Here is a 21,439-nt window from a genome sequence, read left to right as displayed (position 1 = left end):
AATCTATTTGGATATCAGCTTTGACTACAGCAAACATAAACTCTTTATAGGGAAAGCTGAGGTAGGCTACTTAAGTAGTAATGACATGCTGCATAAAGCCATTTAAAATTCAGAGGATAGAACTAAAATCCACCCTACAGTCACGATGCTCAATACTCCTTCCCATGGGGTATACAGATTTAATCAATATACAGTAGAATGTAAATTGTGCACTGCACCAAACCCCACTCTTAAGACTCTATCACATGCACTTTAGTTTTTTTTGTGCTGGCCTTCTAGAAGTACCTAATTCTCTGCAGCACCTTCTGTTGTGCATTTTATCACTTTGAGATTGTGTGACCGTTCTTGTCACTTCTACCTCTGGCGCTAATGAGTGCAGGAGAAGATAGGGGCTGAATATAATGCTGGAGGAGCACAGAGGTCCCGCAATGTTGCTGACGTAAGGAGACTTGCCGCAGATTCCATTGGAGGATCGTAAGGAGAGGGGGGCGGGGGCATCTTGAATGGAAGAATGCGAGTTGGTCAAGGTCATAAGAATAAGATAAACAAGGGCAGTCATAGATATCCTGTGGAAAAACAAAACATGATGAACAGCAGGATATGGCGTTAAAAAAACTCTGTTAAAACTCCACAATAAACATATTTGTGACCTGCACTTCTACAGTTGTGTTTTGTTGAGTGTCCATTGGTCGTGATAATAGACAAACCTTTAGCAACATGTTAGGACAGTATGTCACTGAGTATGAATGATGGTTAGATGATAGCAGTTGTTATCATGAGTTAACATCATGCAGTATTAAAGCTGACTAAAGTAATGAGGCAGAAATATATAATCAAGCTATCAAACCTCTCTGGAAATGCATGAATGTAAACTTTTTTTACAGTCAGTATGTGACTGACTGGGCTTTGATGTGAGCTTATGCTGCTTAATCTATCTCTGTTGAAGCCCTTGAAATACCCTCTGTTAATGCTACGACAGTGTTTGCATCACTGGCTCCAACAGCACAGAGGGAGTTTCACATGCCGTGCAACAGAATTATGCAGACCCTCTCTCCCCATCAGCACATTTAGACACAGAGGCAGAATCCAAAGCGGAGTATGACTGCAGGAAAAAAAAAAAAAAATCACACGAGTGGAAAAGCAAATTAGAAATTCACAGCAGGTTGGCTTTTAGAGTGCACTGCCCCTGACGGTGAGCGAGTCACCTCTCAGCTGTACAGGTCAGGAAAACAGCCTACTAAGCAAAGGTTGGCATGGCTATCTATGAGCTTTAATGACTGCAGCTATCAAATGACATGACAGACGTTAAACATAGCACTGCAGCAGAGGAAAATAAATGCTTTTGTCCAATAGCGGTGTGAGACTTAAAAAAAAAAAAGATATTATGTGACACTATGCTGCCAAAGCTGCAAGATGATATACAAAACTTTATGCTTCTTATCTTGTTATCCAGTCTTTGGTTTTACAAATTGGAGTATATCAATGTAATCCCATAATGGAGTGCGCTGGCTACTGTACAGAGGCTTGTATTTTTGTGACTTCTGTGTTGTCCTCTGTCAATATCACTGACCTCTAGTACGAGAAAGCAGCACACTGACTTGACGGCCAGCCCATTAGTTCAGCATAGAAATTCCTTACACGAGGCTCCGTAATGCCACACGAGCTGAGAGACAGACAGAGGTCCATGATCTAGAAAGCTTGAGCTACCTTGTAAAGTCAGCAGTAAAAAAAAAGACACTTATCAAAAGGTGCTTTATAGAGGAGTAAAGTGTGACCTTGGTGAAGAAGAGTTGAGGATGTGCAGCAGTAAAATGCAGCTGAAACATGCTGGAGTTTGGCTGCAGCCTCCTGTTCTAAGTCCAGCTTATTAGCAGCTGATTTTACAGTATGTGATTGCACCACCTGTCTCACAAAAGAAGAAATATCTCATCATTCATCCGGAGTATAACATTTAGATCCTCAATGAGTATACAGATAGATTTTTTTAAGATAATGATCCAGCCGGCTTTGCTCTTTTGGCTTTTGTGTACTCAGCTTTTATACAGGGACTAACGAAATCAATAAAACAATAGATTTTGCAGAGGACTAATTTTGCTCTTTTGTGTTTTTCTTATAGCCTGCTGCATGTTAAGAGATGCATTTTGGTGTTTAACTGGCTGCAGTGGAAATGCAGCAATGAAACAAATTTGTATAAATCATGACATTAATAAATATCATTCTGCTAACTATGTGCATAGATGACTTATCTGTAAAAAAGAAAAAAAAAAGACTGTGCTTGCATTAATTTGCAGTACTGCAGGGTGATCGTGATAGTGACTTTTACAAACACTTCTGCTTTGAAGTCAGGTATTTCATGCAGTGTGACATAACGTTGAGCCACAGGCAGCATGAGAAAGAGGCAAACACCATCTGACACCGTGAACATACAGGATGTGATTGACAAAGGCACCAATCTGGATTTACTGACTCATACATTTCAAGCCTAAAACCAGAAATCCATGTACAGAGAGGAAATACATATTTTCCAAGATTCCCCAAATGAACCTATAATCTCCATCTCATTTTTCCCACCAACAGCTGAGAGCTCAGACATATCAAGTGACATGAAATGACCTCACATCCCCAGCCGGCAGATCATGTGACAACAGGCGTGCAGTCAATGCGGGCCCACCAACATCCAAATCCCCTCTGGATCAAACTACAGCATCATGTACAGTAGCAAAGAAGCAATCACCTAAAGTATGTTTATCCCAGGAGGGGAGCACAAATGCTAATAAAGATGAACAATTCCAATCAGTTAATGTGGATGCATGTATGACAGCAGCAAAATGGTGAGTTATTTTGCTTTTGAACACACACCCAGATCATAGATTGCAGTGCTAACCATGACGCTGAATTCCTTGGGGGAATTAAAGCTTTTAAGGCAGCAGGATACTGATCAATCCAATTGTGATTTCACAGACAGACAGCTGGAAATGGTGACGGCAGATTAATTATCTATAATAATTAACCAGAAGTACTCTGAGGCTCTTATCTCATGAGTCCAGGGAGACTTGCTGGTTAAACCTACAATGTTTCTCAGAAATACACAATGCAAACAAAACACTCCCGCAATTAGAGTGGAATCACCTTACACGCTGTTTGACATGTGACATGAACTATCAGTTCAATTATTAATGAAGTGGCTGTATTATTTTATTTTCCTTCAAACTGACCTTTAAATTGGTTTGGATTCATAAGAGGTTGTCTATTCATGTTTTTTTTTTTTTTTCCCCGGAGAGAGCAGCCTCGCTCAGGATGAGAGTAAAGCAATTAAAGGCCTTGGTGGTGTGGGATCAGGTGCTCCCCTCAGACCAGACCGAAGGGGTATTGTGGAGGGCAGGTGATGGGGGTAACAGAGACAGGAAGGAAAAAGGGAGAAAAATCACCCTGGGGTAATTTACCGCACTGCGGAAAGAAGACAATACTATAAATCTTCACCGCTTCTCAATTCATCTGGAAATTAATTTTATCACAGGCTTTATCACAGGGGTTTTCTTTACCAATAAGGTAAAGAAAAAATCAAACTGCAATTATTTTTTACAGAGCAAAGAGTGCTTGTGCAATACATCAGATTAATGGGAGGTCAAACTGTATGTTTGCCTGCTTGACTTCACCAACCACATAAGCAGCAATAGATCTTAAACCAACAACTCTCCCCCTTCTTGTGGCTGCACTGCCCACTGTTTTTAATAATACAATGTATCTTGGCAAACACTAAAGCACTTGCTTGAAAGCTAAACATTCATCCAAATCCAATATCCCAACTGCACACCCAACCCCTCCTTTCACTATTGCATCAGCTGTGCAAACATGGATGTTTCAGTGTGTTCCTGTACATTTAGGTAGTAAAAGCCTGCCCTCTGCAGGACTTCAGCTGAACACTATTTATCTGCGTCAAGCCTGACCCTGTGGAGCGTTGCATGAGGAAATCTATATGAAGAATTATTTTACGGTGACGTGAAAACAAGCGTGAGGAGAGTGGAGCTGCGTGACTTCAACCCCTGCTGCCTGATGATGCACGCGTGAACTGATGGAGGGAGACACAAGAAAGAGCTGGGATTGTTCACCCACGGGTCCACCGTGATGGGATGCTCCTGAGTCTAAACAGCATATGGTGCCTCCCTGGGCATCAACACACATCCTACAAGTCCAGCAACACAGCAGGCTGCGTGATGACACACATCACACATACACACACACATTGACACAGCAGAAACCCTCTTCACTTCCTCCTTTCATTCATTCTCCAACCCAGCGTAAACATTTTGGCTTGATGTAGGAAATGAAGCCTGTGGTAATAAAACAAATTATTTTTGGTTCAGGTGTTTATCTTGTGTTTGTGTATCTTCTTTGTTGTCCTTTTCACCATTAATGGTCCTCTATTGTCACATGCTATATGATTTGACACCAATTATAGGCTTTCATACGTTCCAGTGCATGTTGCTTGTTTTAACCGATCAATGAATGAAGGATCGATTGGCCCTGAATTATGGTGTTATTACTGCTGATAATAAATAATTCATATTCTTTTAACAACACACTTTTTCAGCGATTCTCATAACAAAGATGTGTCCATTTCGATTTTGATATTTTGTTACAGAGGCAGATAAACACAAGTATATCCAGAGTGTATTTGCTGCCTGTGAAATCTCAATTTCGCTGCAGTGGACAAACACAAAATATTGCCTCCAGAAAAAAACAGTATGTGTTCATCTCATGATAATCAATCAACAGACAGTGTACAGTGCAATCTACAAAGCATCCACAACTGTGAGCATCAAACCCAGTGATTGATTAGGTTGTCTTAGGACAACCTTCCCAGTGTTTCATTCTTCATGCTTGACTTCCCCACCATGGCCACCATCTTGATTCCTACAAACATTACATCATCCTGCTGGTTGTCCTTCACTTGACCCCACGCTCAAGTACTCAAATGAACATCAAGCCCTCCTTGAAAATAATCCAAAATTACAGCAAGAGGCTGTTATAAATAGATACAGACTGTATTTTTGGAATGGAAAATATTGCATGTGATGTTGGTTTAGTGCTACATTTTCACTAATCCTTGGGCCGCTGATAGTGCTTACTGTCCAGGTCTCTCTCTCCTCTTGTCATAAATCATGTGGGGAAGTCAATAGAGTTGTTGGGATTTATGTGGGTTTGAGTCTTCTCTCTTGAAATGATTTGTTGTAGATGAAGGACATGAGCCCGACCATAAAAACAATTCAGAAGCATGAGTCATTTTCTTCAGATCTACCTCTGACAACTGAGGACTCTGCTGTTAATAATCTTTACCCCGAATCCTTTAAGGAATGAACAAGAGGGTATTTTGATCCAATTGTACAAGAAATCAATTTTAAGGATCTTAGCTTCTGGGTGTAAGATAAAACTGAACAATTACAATGAAACACATTTAATAAACACACATTATATAGTAACAATACATGATCAACATTGTAATAACCACGTTTTATATGTGTTCTTTTTTTAAAGGCTATAATTTCAGAAACAAGTGCTGAAAATGTTACAAATTGCTGCTGCAGAGGCTGTGAAGTCAATATGTTGCTACAAGATGTGTGACATGATGGTAGTAGATGCACACAGTGCCTACAGTGACCTGCCATATGTCCCATCATAGGTCGCATAGGCAGGCCTCGCTCCTGAGACACAGCCTCCAGAAATGCACCCAACATCTGCCATCCCCTCCACGCAGCCTGTAGGATCACACACGCAACCTTCACATGCATCACGCATGGCTCCACCTCAGTGTCACATACAAACCCTCCATCACCCCCAACCATCCTCCAGTGCTCATCACCTATAGAACAAAGAAAAATATATATCCATTCGACTCTGTTCTTACGTAACAGACCTGTCTCACCTAAAGAAAATCAGCTGCTGCTCCAATCACAGTGCCTCCCCTCATCCCCCCTCTCCTCCTTCCAATAAGGCCTCCTACAGTGTTAGTCGTGATAAATCTCCTGCGCCCACCCCCTGTGCACAGCTCCTCCTTCTCTCTGTCACTTTCCACAGGCCTTGTGGTGTGTCTCACTCAGGTCCAGCCCTCCGCGCCAACCCTCGTGCACCTCCACGCCTTCATCACATGGGAACAATCTCCCTCTAACAGGCCCTGAATATGCAGATTGGTTAATTCAGCTGCAGTTGCTCTCTCCGTAAATGCATCTGCAGCACTTTCCGAAGACTGAGCAGCGAATAAATGCTTACGCCGGGGCTTTTTTGGTGGTGGTTAGGGGGGAGTGCCTCTCTCCATGGCAGACTGCAGCCAAGGATGGGATTTTAGGAGTGGGATGGGGCAAGCAGAACTAATAAGAGATTAAGACTTTGACCAAGGCAAAGCTCAGGCCCAGTTGGTGACTGATCCTGATCTGTTAAGGAGTAATTAATTTAATTGCGCTTTTCATCTTGGCTTATTTGCATCTGCTCCTGCTGATACACGCTTAGTTTCTCTGCAACTCACCTGGTTATAACCTCTGCAGCAAACATTCCTTTAACATTTCCCAAAAACAGCTGAGAAGGCAGGAAAAATGCTGCATTAAAAAAACAGATCTTTCCCTAAAATCAAGGCACATGAAATGTTTCCAGAAACAGCAACCTCAGTTTAGCATCCACACTGCACCAGTGCTACAGTGCAAGTTTAATGGGTGTGAAAGATGATTCCCCCCGTTGTCATGTTGAAAAATAATATAACACATATAAGGATAATCTGAACATTCAGAATAATCTCAACGTTAATTTATATATACAAACACACTAACACATGGAGGGAAAAAAAAACAAATCTGCTTTAAAAGGTGGCAGTTTTGTGTTTCTTCTCATTTTTGAGGTTGTCTTTTTTTTTTAAGCAACACACAGGAGTCACAAAGAGAGGCTGTATTAGTGGCATAAATGAAGAGAGTAAGATTGTGTGTAGAACAGATGGACTTATGCATCTCCCTGAAGCATTAAGAAATACTGTAAACGCTGCTGCTTTGAAATGGGACGAGGTGTTGTTGATGAACGCAGAAAAATAACTCCTGGTGTACACAAAGGCATCGGGTGCATAAAAGACTGTAGTTTCCCCCCCTCTCCATCTCTGTTGTGCTTTCTGCAGCCTTAGCACTAAAATCTGATTCAAGCTTTCTGTGAACAAGTGCGCTGCTTGCCAACACAAATGACAGCGGGAGTGGGCCAAGCGCCAAAGTCCTCCCCTGACTATCAAGAGGGAAAAGCAATCAAAAGAAGCAATCGATATAAACAAAGTCTTAACTACTATTGATTATTTAGCTCTACGCTGATGGGCAATGATAGTTATGGACCTAAATTCATACACTCAGTTGATTAATATCTTCATTTTTCTCTTTAAACACCCAATCAGGTGAGATTTCTGTTCGAAAAATGACTGCAGATCATCCAGCAGCTCAGCTGTAGTGTTGTGTCTGTTGTGACATTTCAGTAGGATGCAATGGAAACTGCTCCTCAGCTCAGCATCCTGCAATCTCATCACTCACTGTAAGGCGGGCCGTTACTTCCATCAGCTGCATTTGAGTTTGGGCAAGTCAGCAAGTTTTCCTCTAGTGCACACACAGCCTGTACAAAAGAAATATACCATGGAAAGGCCAGGAGCCCTTTAGCTGAGCTCTCAGTCTCTGGTGAGATAGTGGCCTCTTGAGCCATTTGAAGCTTCCTCTGAGTGGCAGGCCATAAAGACAAATGACCGCAATGTGGTAAGTCACTCTCTCTATGACTTACAGAGCAGGAGAGGATACGAGAACACAGTGACACTATACACCGCCTTTTCCATTCAGATGAAGGCTTATGTTTGCTGTGTATGCCTCAAAATCAAGGCCAGCACTAATCTGTCAATTACAGCTTAAAAGCATCCACCTCCAACATATCACTATTATGTTTGCTAGATGGGAATTGAATGGTGGTTTTTGTAATTACTTTTGAAATCTAGGTCTTTCTGTTCAATTAATCATGACAATTTGTTTTTTTTTACCTTGACAATGTCTGATAACTGTTGCCAAATTCTGTGTGCTGTAATATTTTCACCGTTTTTTAATAAATCAGCCTTTCAGAAAGAAGCCTTGTGACTGTGACACAAAGCACCACTAAGCTGAGAGTCTTTACTTATACAGGAGTCAGAGATAAACTCTCAAGGCACATTAAATGGTATTACAAATAACTTTTCATGTTTTTTTTTAAAATATAAAATCTGGTTCAACACAGTTTACAAATCAGCAAATGCACCTTGCAAATTTTCTTTTTTTTCTTTTTGATACATGTACTTTAACATTCAAATGCTCCCTTAAGCCTATGTACTGTTGCTGACCAGTACTTCAACCAGCTCAGTGGGTTTGTGGTATCCTTTAATGAGATGGAGCGTTCGAGCTGAATTCACAGTCGGGTCATAGCGTAGCTGTCAACACGATATAACTCCCCTGAGGCTAAGGCCCTCCGGCAGTCTACTGCTCTGTCTGGAAACAACAAGGTACGTGTATTACAACTGTCTCTGCTTTGATTTATGCACGTAAGAGCTCCGAATCTAAAACACTGCTTTGTGAATTATAATGCCTTATGTATCTAAAAAACACTTGTGCAAAGGTATTTCATGATAATTCACTGTGACAATAAAAAACTGAAATACAAGTATTTCAAACTGAGCATCTGAGAACATTTTGAGGCATTTAAGAGTTGAGACACCTGTTTGTATGTCTGGGAATAGAATAGTAACCTTGATTGAATCTTAAACAGGTATTATTATAATATATTTGGCATAAAAAGTGGAACAAAATGCAGAATTTAATCAGCCTCTTCAATTATCTTCATCAAAGAATATTCAATTGAAACAAGAAACATTAAAGTCCCCTCCAGTCAAAAATATGTTTTGTTTATTGTTTTTTCGGTTTAATGTTTCAGTTTCACTGTGCAAAATGATGTATGTGTAAAATATGACACAAGAAGGCTGTTTTCATATTTATCTGCTGAAGGTGGAAAGTTTCTCTGTGCTCATCCTAAATCAAAGTTTAAGGTGTGTATCTACAAACACGATTTGTGACACCAGAATTAGTTTGGAGCCAATTATGGTCCAATATTCAACTTACACAAGTGTGATGTGTAAACCTGAAGCCTGCAGTGCACAGACATTGAGAATGGACTTTACAGTGAAGTAGGAGACATCTTGTGTCCAGCAGTTAAACTTTTAAAATGAACAATATTTGTATATTCATAGATTCTGTATTCTGGAAGGAGAAGGAGTTTAGGTGATTTTGTGAATTTTTAACAAAGTAATTGTACTTTTTGTTGTAGAAATACCATATCAGAGACAAATAATTATTTAAAGCAGAGTATTTTTATGTCTTAAACATGTCTGGAGGAGATATATATATATATATAAATATCACACTCAGGAAATTCAGGATCTTCCACTTGACTTAAATGTGGACGTATGTGTTCCACATTAGTCAAGGAAACGTATTAACATAAAAAAGGAGCACCATGCAATGCAGATACCAATATCCCATTCGTGGATAGTGATGCTACAAAACCATTTCAGGACTCAAAAAAATGAAAAAAAATTTTTAAAAAATGTCCACAACCACTTGAAGATGAATATTGTGTGATGATCTTCTCTAAGTAAGGTAGGTAATGTTAATCAGGGGCCCCTTTCACCAAATTTGCAACATGAGATGAAATCCTTATACATTAACTTTGAGAAATTTCACTAATAAAAATCAACGCCACATTTGCAGTCCATGTATAAGAGTGCACGAGCCCTGTAGGACTTTCAAATTCATCTGCAATTTGCAAGAAACAATCATTTGTGAAAAGTTACTCTTTGCAATCTGCATGAGAGCAATGCTCGCAAATTGCTTTTGTGCAACGGGCCCCTGATGTCAATCCAAAATATGTTGCATCTCTTTTTTGAGTGGTGAGTTTGTTGTTTATGTTGTTTTTTCCTAAGACAAAAAGATCCTAAATATGTATGTGCAACCTTGTTTGACCGCAAATTGCCTTAGAAGAACTGTAAAGTAGCAGTTTAGTTTAGTTTTGATTAGTGGTTGGACTAATATTTTGGATGTTTAAACAATGCATTTTCAGGATTTTTAAAGTCACATCCCAATGAAATATAGAGCGATTATCTGTCAGTATATATATATATATATATATATATATATATATATACTGTATGTATATTATGTGTTGTCAGCTATGGCCAAATCTATCACAATGTTAGGTTTTTGACTTGTTTGTTCTGTATGTTTTGGTCATACATTATAGTATTTGTGGTTAGGTGATACAGCTCATTACTACATTAACTTAGCTGTTTAGCCAGTTTACTTACATTGGAGTCAAGGAGATCAATGCTGTCGAGGCTCTTGCTCCTGTGAATGCGGCCCTTGATGCGGCGGAGTGATGGCTTGCCCTGAATGGTGCTCACTGACGAAGCTGCTGTGATGGAGCCAGCGGTCGGGCTGGGGTGTATCCTAAGGGTCAGCATGGAGGGGGCGGGAGGAAGACAAAGAAAAACAACAGCACTACATCAGGACAAGGAAGAACACACCCAGCATGGTTGCATCACAGCAGGACAAAGCACCACAGGCCAGACTGAAGAAGAGGAGGAAGAACACCGCGGTCACATGCTTTTCAAAAGGCCATAGTACCCCGCTGGATAAAATGGCATTTAAAGAAATCTATAATTGGATTTAATGTCACAGAGGCCCTGTAGGGGGAATAGTTCATGCTCAGGAAGCACTGCAGCTTCAAACACAGAGGGCCTGTGCAGCTCTGTAGGCCACAGCAGTCAGACTGAAGCTCGGTCATGGTGAGATGTGGAGATGAAGCACACTTGGCTGACCTATCCCCAATACTCTCAGGAAATGTTTTACCCTTCACAAATGACATAATTAATCAGCACTGTTGGAGCCTCGCTGACCACACTGAAACCCTCCGCCTCTCATTCCCTTTGTGTCTCCCATGTTCCTTGCTTAATTGCTGTGTAATGTGTGAAATTAACTATCCCTGTGGGGATAAATAAAACTGACATTGTGATGAACTGAATCCATCTTGTGCAGGGTTAACTTCAGAGACCAGCTATATCTATCCTCTATACTCTAAGTGTATATATAGTATAATATCGGCATCACTATTTAATAATGCCTCTTTTATAAAGGGTTTATAGGTTGTAATGCAACCAATGGCTTTATTAATGGTTAAGAAATCAATGTAGATAATTTATAAGCCATTTATAAAAGCAACTTTTGGGTTGCCAGGTTGTGAAAATCTTTCTGGCTGGTGTTTATCTTTTCGATATGGTAAGCATGCAGCAATAAATGTTGGTAATGTGTTCATAAATGCTTGCGGATTTCACGCTTTCTAATGAGCCATCAAGTTTAGAGTTGTAAATGTTAATGAGTTGTTAGTAAATGTATTTTGATCCAGATAATCTGCAGTTTTTTCCACAGGGGAAGGAGGTCCATAAGAGTATCTACCTGATTAACTAAATAACAGGTTAAAAAAGATAAAACAAGCGTCTGCCGGAGGAAGATAAACACCAGCTGGTAACCCAAAAGTTATTCTCATTAATGGCTTTTAACTAAAGCATCAGTAAAGGCTTTATTAACCATGAATGAGGCCATTAGTTACAGCTTATAAACCATTTTATAGAGGGTGATGTACCATCATATCTACAGGACTGTGCGCCTGCCATGGCGCTCTCCAGGGTGCTGATCCTGCTGCTGGGAGCAGCTAGGGAGCTACCCGGAGTGCTCTTTTTCTTCCCCGCCCACAGTAGTGAGGGGGGCTCCCGCCAGCAGGAATTTCCAGCCAATACCTTCATTGTCTAATCATTGTCCTCACCTGTTTCCTAACACACACACATATATATTAGTGTGTTCTGGTTGTTGAATCCTGAATCTGTTTTCATGTGTCACAGAAGAGTTTATCTTAGTTCTGTTCGTTATTTTCTGCTCTGTAGTTTGATGGTCGTCTAGTGACATAGTTAGATAGCCTTGTTGGTTGTAGTGGGTTTTTTGTATTTTGCTAAGAGAATAAATCTCCTGAGATCCTCAGTGTCCTGCCTCTCATTTGCACTTGGGTCCTCACTCATTGCATTCTGATACCACATCAATAGTTAAACCAGCAACCAGAATTTTGCAGCAGAGCTTTACTGTTACTGTTGCTCAATTTAGTTTTTATTATGAATGCACAGTGCTCATACACCACATTGTAGCTCAAATTGATCCTATTGTTACTGCTTCTCTTCTCTTTTCCTCTACATTACCCCAGTCCTTTTTCTCAGCGTCATTGAAGACAGTTGTTTTTAATGAGGATTTAACACAATATTCAATGAGGAAAAATCCTGTCAACACAGTGTGGCTCAGAGACAGTAGATATCCATTAGCGTTCTCAGCACAAGGCCCCGAGGAGCTCCTGAGGCTTGAAGACTCAGCAGGGGAAATTATGAGAGAAAGGAATGAACAAAGATGGGGGACAGGGAACATCACCTTCCACTTTCTCTCTGCATTAATTCGATTGTTGCCTGAAGCGGAGTGAGGTGCTTACTGGATGGAAATGCAAGGTAAAAGCATTCGACAATACACGCAGTCAATTACAGGCGACCTCAGATTGTTCTCATAAACAATACAGCAAACATGACTAATGAGAAAAGCTGCTTGGACTGTATCACAGGCCCGGCGCAGTCCTGCGCATTCAGAGGCTCATTTCTTGGATGTTGAATCTGAAATGGAGTTCAGCCAAAACACTTCAGGCCACAAAGGCAGAATGTAACATAGTGCCAGCAACTGTGCCGAGTCAGATATAATGTGCAGTGAATGATTTCACATTGCCATTTGATGGATTCTTCTTCTCTATCAAATATGCAGGTCTAATGTGTTTCACTTCAGGTTTGAGAGAAAGTATAAAACCGTAAGATATAATGTTAATGTCTCCTCTCTTTATCATGTTTATGGGTACAGTTTAAACTATACATGGATGAACGACACTTGGCATATGGCATCAAAAAATATTGCACAAGTTATGGAAAGTCAAACCGTTTTACCGTTTTACTTTTTATGCACATACTCAGAAAATATGACATAATTTTAAAGGAATAGAAATTATTCATCTTCTTGATGTGAGTTAGATGAGAAGATTGACACTCTCATGTCCATATGTTGAGTATAAAACTACAGCCAGGAGGTTGTAGGTTGACTTAGCTTAGCATAAGGACTGGAAATAAGGGGAAACAGCAACAAGTCCTCCAAATTAAATGACCAAATACGTCGTTTGATCATGCACCCCAGGCAGACACATAGGAGCGTTTTCTAGTAATCAGCAGGACAACATCATGTCTGTCTGTGCTTTCCAAAATTGTCACAAAATAATGATGTTTTATGATGTGATAACACTGTTGTTAAAGTCTGGTTGGGTTTAGGCACAAAAACCACCTGGTTAGGTTTAGGGAAAGATGATGGTTTGAGTTAAAATTATCACTAAATTAAAGTTAGAGAAACATGTAGTGTGGATTAAAGTTATTACCTCCTTAGGCAACATTCATTGTCATGGTTACAATAATAACCATGGGGTTAAGGTTAGGGGATGATCGTAGTTAGACTACATTCTTTTTTAAAACTCCACCACCTCCGAATGAAGAAATTTGTCAACTTATACAGACGTCATCTGTACCACACCACTGTTACAGGTCATAATTACTATGTCCGCTACATGGCATCTGTCACATATGCTGTTTTTGGGCGACTGACATTACAACCTATTGTGTTGTTTTTCTTGGGAGGACAGTCTCAGTAACAATTAGTTTGGTTCTATCTAAGAGTAATAAAATCCACCGACCAACACTTCTAATGTCCATTAATTAATGCAATATATGTTGTTTGTTTAATCTGTACAAAGCAGAAGTGTAAAACTGACAAATTGCATTTCTACAAGGGCTTATGTGTGGGACTGTTTCTTGGCCAAGTGCAGTGACTTTCTAGTTTTTTTGTCATCACAGTCGTCACTGCTTCCAGCCAGGAAACGTCTCCAACAGTAACTCTCTGTAAAACCACAACTCGTCGTTTTTTAAAATTTTTTTATTTTCTATTTTTTTATTTTTTTTTACATTTTTTATAACATGTTAATCAGTGAGCTTTAGAGGTGCTGGTAGGCAGATTTTGTTACCTTTTTACAGAGCTAGGCTAGCTGTTTCCCCCTGCTTCCAGTCTTTATGCTAAGTTAGGCTAAACGGTTGTTGGTGGTAGCTTCATATTTACTGCATAGACATGAGATTGGTCCCAATCTTCTCATCTAACTTTCAGCAAGAAAGCAAATAAGCATATTTCCAAATACACCACTATTTCTTTAATTACTTGAATGTGATCTGCTCTGTGACCGAGCTTACTTATAACCCTGTATAATATCACTGAAACTGCAAAATATGATTTTTTAAATTTTTGTACTCTTTGTATTCTGGTGTCAGATGGTAGTGTAAGGACTGAAAAAATAGATGATCTTTATCAGTAATTGGCTAAATTGTGGCCTCAAATCTTTATCTTTGCCTTGTTTTTTAGCAAATGTTGCAAAGGTTTGCAACACAATAAGTGTCTGTTTGGTCCTGATATAATGACTGTATTGGAGTCTTGGACCTTTTGGTGACTATGAGAACAAAGAAGAATCCACTTCAAAAGAAAATGGAATAAGATCAATGACAAGACCCCTGATGGTCCGTTCCATCCACCACAGAGCGTGATAATGTAGTTCACAGATAAGGTCAAGCATATGCCTGATGCTATTACAAAGAAAGGACGAGGGACACACACATTAATCAGTTGCAGGACTTTATGCAGTCCCTCTGTTCCCCCTCTCTCAGTCTGCCTCGAGGAGCCATCAAGTTCGAACAGTAACGGCTACTGCTTAATCAGCAGGTCAATAGGCAATGTTACGCTTCATTCTTCCCATCTTGGCCAGGGCTAATATAACACTTAACAAGGAGAGCATTCCTGACCAATGTCTGGTACATACACACACACACACAATACAACAGATACACAGTAAGAGACACACAATCATACTCAGCTAATTCAACAACAGACTGTATCTGACAAGCCTAAATGAGTTAGCTCTGTGCTGTAACCACACTATCTATCTGCTTTTGTTTTTGGTTTTTTGGAGAAAAGGTAGAGGTTAAAAATAAGAGGAAACATTACATAAACACAATAGACTTGTTGTATTATCCCTCCAGGCTTGCAACAGAGTGTAAAGTTCATTAAGTCAGGTTAATGCTAATCTTTGGCTGTGCGCAGGGAGGAATGGGTTCTTAAGACTGCAGGCAAGAGGAACATCTGTTTGCAGAGACTAATCCTAATTTAGCACTGCTGCTATTCAGTCTTTATCAAAGGCAAGCGGAGCTGTGCCTCCTCTAATTTTGGGAGGATGTGATGCACATACTGCACACAGTCGCTGCAGGGTGGATGGTATAAGTGTTTCAGGCAGAGTGGTGTGTAATCTCACCGCCACATGCTGTGGGATCAGCTGAACAGGAAGCCGCTCTGACCATTTGACCAGAGATGGGACAGAATTAACGTTGCAATTATGTAAAAACCTTAAAAATGGGATACTTCAATGATATTATGCGCTTCATTCAAAGTACTGTGCCTGTGAGTGACATCACATCTTGTCATACATCTGCACACTAAATGTGTTCATGAATGACAGAAATTATCCAACGGCATGTTTCCTATAGCGCCTCTCCAAATCCTGAATGTGGTGTATATACAGCTGACAATACAACATAATAATATTACTCATTGAGATAAATAATGACTGTTTTTCATCATCAATCTATCAAATCAATCTATTGATTTTTAAAATTTGATCAAATAATAGTTTATTCTAAAAAGCCAAAAAGAATGAGAAAAATTTATTAGAGCAACGTGATGTCTACAAATTGGATAAAATTTACAATATTAAAGAGAAAAACAGCAAATCCTCACATCTGAGCAGATTTAACCTGAAAATGTTTGTGATATTCACTTAATAAATGATAAATTTGAGCTGATATTACCATAACTGCCACAGAGATTCATTCTATATCAATCAACATATCGGTTAATCTAGAGTTTCAGCTCTAGTGAGGTGTTTGTGCAGTGTTTTCTTACATCTCTTAGTATGGACTCAGTGTTAATAAGAATAGAGCGGTATTGATCTAAAAGGTCACTTTAATCAAAATAGCAATATGATTTGTGGAAAAAGGTTAAACCAATAGAGCATTTTCTCCAAAATGTTGGTAAAAACAAGATGAAGGATGTTTCTTCACATATTGTGCCAGGTGTTATGTAGGAATATGAAAAGAACACAGCATAAAATATGAAGAATTATATAAAATGTATTTTACACTTGACACAACATTTCTCACTATAATAATCTTGCTCTGTACAGAACATCATTCTTGTACTGTGCTGCATGTCTGATGCTTATTAGAAGAATTGTGTGCTTATTGGCTTATTGTGAAAACTGGATGCAGGATTCATCGAGTGTTTATGATTCATGAGGTGTCCAAACTTCAGCTGAAACTAATCTATTCTAGTGAGCAGGTTTAGATATTTACTTGACAATGACACCAAGCTTTGTTTCAATCAGTGCAACAAAGATAACATGTTTTACAAAGTCTTTAACTATCCCAAAATTTCACAGAATACAAAGCTATCATTTTTTAAATCTCATTTTTTAGGACACCAGGCACACTTTGTAAAGCAAACAGCAAAGACAGAGGAGAAAAGGAGTAAAATATATCAAACTCACACAAGTTGTGTAAATAGTGAATGTCAGCTTGAGCCACAAGAAAGACAGCAATTGTACTGGCTACAAATAGCTACAACTCCTACCACTAGTAATAATAAATGTGTACTGAAGGTGTTTAATCTGAGCTATTTCATATTATTTCAACTTTAGAAACATCAGGTTAACAGGATATAAAACAAACTCATGCTATTCAACAGTCAATATTAGCTCTCAGGGTATAATGTTTAGCTTTTAATTAGCTTTTCCTTTTTGCATATAGAGAAGATGCTCTTATTATTAAGCTTAAAGGACTATACCACTGTTTTTGCAAGTTTTATCTCCCTATCTGCAAATCACTTTACATTCCGGTTGACAAATCCATCTATTATGTAGATTTTTTTTTAATGAATTCTTACATTACAACTAAACAAACAAATCACAAGTCACTGTGTTTATTTTTTAATGTATTTTCCCACATTCCAAACTGCCTTTCATTTCCATTCATTAAGGTTTCTGTATGATATAAAGATTTAGCGAATTAGTGAATTAGCACAAATACAAATTAGCAGTCTTCTCAGTGACTGTCACATCTGCAATTGTTTTTTTGGTCAAAGATCAATAACGGTAATGAACTTTAAATGCAGATTGTTTTGAAAAGTCTGCACTGCATTGCCTTAAAACAAATGTGACTTTGACAAAAATGAATGCAGACATGACTGTGATGAATTACATGACTAATGCAAATTTCAAGAGCCGGATAATTATTTTTTAATGCAGGAGTTAATGGAAAATGACAAAGGTAGAAAAAATGGGTTCAAAAATATAAAACACAGCAATGCCATTTACAGAATGGTTAGTTGTCATGAAGAGTTGTTATGTTCGGTAAATTGAGTGAAACATGCAGAATTCCTGCTATGGTCCTTTAAATGTCAAATAATTATAGAAAGTTCAAAAACAAAAATACAAATGTTAAGTAGTTCATTGTTTCTGAGGTCTTATTAGGCGTAAATGAGCTACAAGAGCTCCGCATTTTCACTTCACCTCACAATACTTGAGTCTACTGTTCTTCACTCTAGCTGTAAAAAAAAAAATAATTTAACAAGGTCAGATCTCACTCTAAGAGTTACGTAACTAGTTTAGTCTTTTGTATCAGTGCACATGCTGTAGATGAGACCAGAAGCTCCTTACAAAATCTACTTGAATATGGAGATGTAAGTATTAAAACAACAATAACAGAAGAAACATTAAAGGTCTCAGCAAAAATCCTTTATCTTCTCCTAGGGGGGCAACGGGATAATAAGAGGATGACTAAGGAATATGATTAGCCAAAGAGATAAAAAGCTGCATGTGATAAGCCTCTGACCCCTGCTGAGGTTACAGCAGCACTTTGACTTCGGTGACACCTTTTCTCTGAGTGTTTACATGAGGATTGTGGTCAAGTCTTGTAAATGTTTGAATAAAACCTGAAAACCTGTTGTACACATACTATTTACACCATGTACAGTCGTTTTATTCTTTTCATTCACAAATTCTGAAACAAAGGCTATTTGTGCGTCTTTGTAAACCTCCTTTGATCATGATAATCTACCACAAGACAATATGGAGGATTGATGTTTTGTCCTTGGTTTAGGTTGGTTATAAAGAGGTGATGATAAGCCTCTCACACACTGGAGCCACGCCAATGTAACTGCATTATGGAGAGGAAAATGATCCACACAGCACGAAACATTTTGAGTCTGTTGGAGACACTTGCTATCAGAGTGCCATTGAGCCTATTGACTCCTAATTAACAGTCTTTGCTTTCAAAGAAGATGGTAATCCGGCTATAATTAGGGATACTATGTCACACAAGTTGCAGCCTCGGCAGTGATCTGCTTACAGCCAGAAAAAGGGAAACGAAAAGGAGGACTGTCTTAAAGTAAACAAATGAAGAAGGCCGCAGCAGGAGAAATAGAGAGAGAGAGAGAGAGAGAGAGAGCGAGCGAGTGAGAGGTGGTCACTGCAATTTACTGTAGCATACAGGCACACAGAGTAATGAGGACACTGAAGAGGTGGGTAGACAAGACACAGACACACATGCTGAGAGCAGAGTATGGGTAGAAAATGTTTAATAGACATGGTTATGAGAGGTGTACACAGGCCTGGCTGCAGCACGGGAAATAAAAACAGGAGAGGACCATATTTCATGCTTTACATTTTATTCATTAGTTACAACACAGCAGTGGGGAGGAAGAGTGGGGTTGAGGAAGGGAGGATGATGGGTTTTTTTTTTTTAACCACATGGTTAGCTCGATGAGGACATTTCCAGTGACAGCAGGCGGTGCAGTGAAGGCCATATACGTTAAAGCACATGAAGTTAGAGGCAAAGAAACAGTGATGAGGCAATGACATCATCCTACGCATTCAACTTTACAAACTGATGTGAAGGAAGGACATAGCTAGAGCCACTGGACTTTGTGTCACACACACACACGCACGCGCACGCGCATACCACGCACGCAGGCACGCACGCATACAAACTCCCAGCATGCGGAGTAGTTACCTTACCTACTGTGTATCGACCACAGTAGGTTTGTGATGCTTGCAAACATGGTGCAGACTGGCTGCAGTGACTGAGAAGGAATATGTCTTTTTTTTTTTTTTTTGGGAGAGTGAGCGGGCGCACCGTGGCTCCGTGACCCGCTCATCATTTGACGAGATGTGGGAGGCGACAGCTCGACTCATCGCAGCCCCCCTCTTTTTCTCCCAACCTGCATCACATCATCATCATCATCATCACCATCATCCGCACCAAGATTCATACTCACCACATACGCTTCCTGGGTGGAAGACAATGTTCTTTGTTGGAGGCGGTCACCCCCAGAGCCAGCTGCATAACAGTAATGTATTTCTGGTAATTCACCATGGTACTGTCCACCGCTACTAAAAATCCAACCCAAAGAAAAGCACAGGTGATCATATATTTCTTTATTCCCTGGCATCCGCCTCCGCTGCGTCTTCCATGCTCAGCATCACAACGCCATTTCCAGCGCTGAAGGACTGACAGTGAAAACACTCCCCAAGGAGCTGAGCGAAAGGTGCCGTACCGCTGCGACCCATGTCTGCAATGACACTCTGACCGTGTTTTAGCGCTCGCAAACAAATCGCAGATCCATCCGATTTGTTTTGTTTTGTTTTGTTTTTTGCCTTTTTTTTTTTTTTTTTTTTTTTTTTTAAATAACGGTCAGGATTTGGACATTATCTCCTTCCTGCTGCCTCCTCCCTCCTATCCAGGGCTGGAAACACTCTTAAAAACGCTGCAGCGTCCAGGCGTCAGTGTGTGTGAGGTAGGGGAGAGAGTGTGTGTACAGTGTAGTCAGAGGGGAGCGACTGGGAGGGAAGGGAGGAGGGAGAAGAGAGGGGGAAGAGGAGGAGGAGGAAGAGGAGGAGGGAGAGGAGGAGGGGGGGGAGGCAAGGGACCGATTCATTTGGAGATGCTCAGTTGTAGCATCTGTTTAGGAAGTCTAAAGTTTGTCTACGGTTGCTTATTATTGTAGAAAGTCATGTGTCTCTGTGTTATACAACACTTCCTGGAAGCAGTGATGACTTACAAAGACAGGGGCGTAACTAGAAATTCTGAGCCCCCCTGAAAGCCTCAGAGGATCTCTCTGCATTTTTCAGAGGTGGATCGGAGGGCATATTTTTCCTACAATTAACAATTCATACAATTAGCACACACACACCGACACACACACACACACCCACAAACCATACAGGTCTCGTTTGATGAAAAAATTAGCTCAACATCTACTTACTGGAAAGTTTCAAGAGCTTTCAGCCACATCTTTTGGTTTTCATCAGCAAATGAAGCAAACTCGGAATATCAGAGAATATGTCAGATATTCTACATGTCTCTCTCAGCGATTGGACTAACCCCGTCTGCTGATGAAGGCCATGATGTGGCTGAACGCTCCTGAAAATTTCCAGTAAGTGGAGCATTCAGCTGCGTCTCATGGCTTTCCTCAGCAAATTTCCAGTTAAGAGAGGTTTTTTCTGTCACACTGCTACTTCCAAAGTCAATAACGAACCCTAAAGCTCATACTATAGTCTCTCTATACTATCATACAAGTACAGCGAATGTAAAGTGAAAGTACTGTGAATGTAACTGAGGAGATTATCAAAGGTCTTGGTGATTGTTTTTAACGTACAAAATCTGACTTGATTAGCTGTCTTGCAAATGAGCAGAAACAGCAGAAGCAACCAACCATCATGGATTTCTTCTTCTTATGTTACTGTACATTCTGCATATTTGATTGATATAAAACACATACAAAACGCCTCCTCTCACAGAAATTAAACCTTTCTGGCTTTTCTGTCAGCTTTGTGATGATAACCATTAATGTTTGACACAAAATGGCAGATGTTAACAGGAGGGTAATTAAACTTCATTAATGCACAATAAAATTTGGGTGGGGGACTACAGATACTGGTCAAGGGTCATGCTTCAGTTTATCTGGTGTGTTTAATACAAAATATGTCACATTTTCTTGAAGCATAAGAGAAAAATATGTCCAATAGGGGTTTAATTCTAATCATCATACACACACACACACACACACACAATACACACATAATACATCCA

General features: G+C 39.7%; 1 protein-coding gene across 7 annotated transcripts in view; it reads right to left on the bottom strand.

Moving 5' to 3' along the window:
* The window catches only part of tjp1b (tight junction protein 1b), a 59,466-nt gene extending 39,506 nt beyond the window's left edge, over window positions 1-19,960 (bottom strand). For 5 of the 7 annotated variants that reach the window (XM_044355691.1, XM_044355692.1, XM_044355693.1 and 2 more), the window contains exons 1-2: window positions 19,626-19,959; window positions 10,388-10,529 (exon numbers count right to left, since the gene is read on the bottom strand). In XM_044355691.1, coding sequence (XP_044211626.1) covers window positions 10,388-10,529; window positions 19,626-19,777 — 294 coding nt within the window. In that variant the 5' untranslated portion in view covers window positions 19,778-19,959. Of the gene's footprint in view, window positions 1-10,387; window positions 10,530-19,625 lie in introns of all 7 variants that reach the window. The other 2 variants (XM_044355689.1, XM_044355690.1) reach the window with 1 other exon arrangement.
* Window positions 19,961-21,439: the final 1,479 nt, after the last annotated feature.

The sequence above is a fragment of the Thunnus albacares genome, chromosome 7 (assembly GCF_914725855.1).
Source record: "Thunnus albacares chromosome 7, fThuAlb1.1, whole genome shotgun sequence".
Taxonomy (NCBI): Eukaryota; Metazoa; Chordata; class Actinopteri; order Scombriformes; family Scombridae; genus Thunnus; species Thunnus albacares.
The sequence above is the reverse complement of the archived record's forward strand: the minus strand, read 5'-3'. Positions and strand labels throughout refer to the sequence as shown.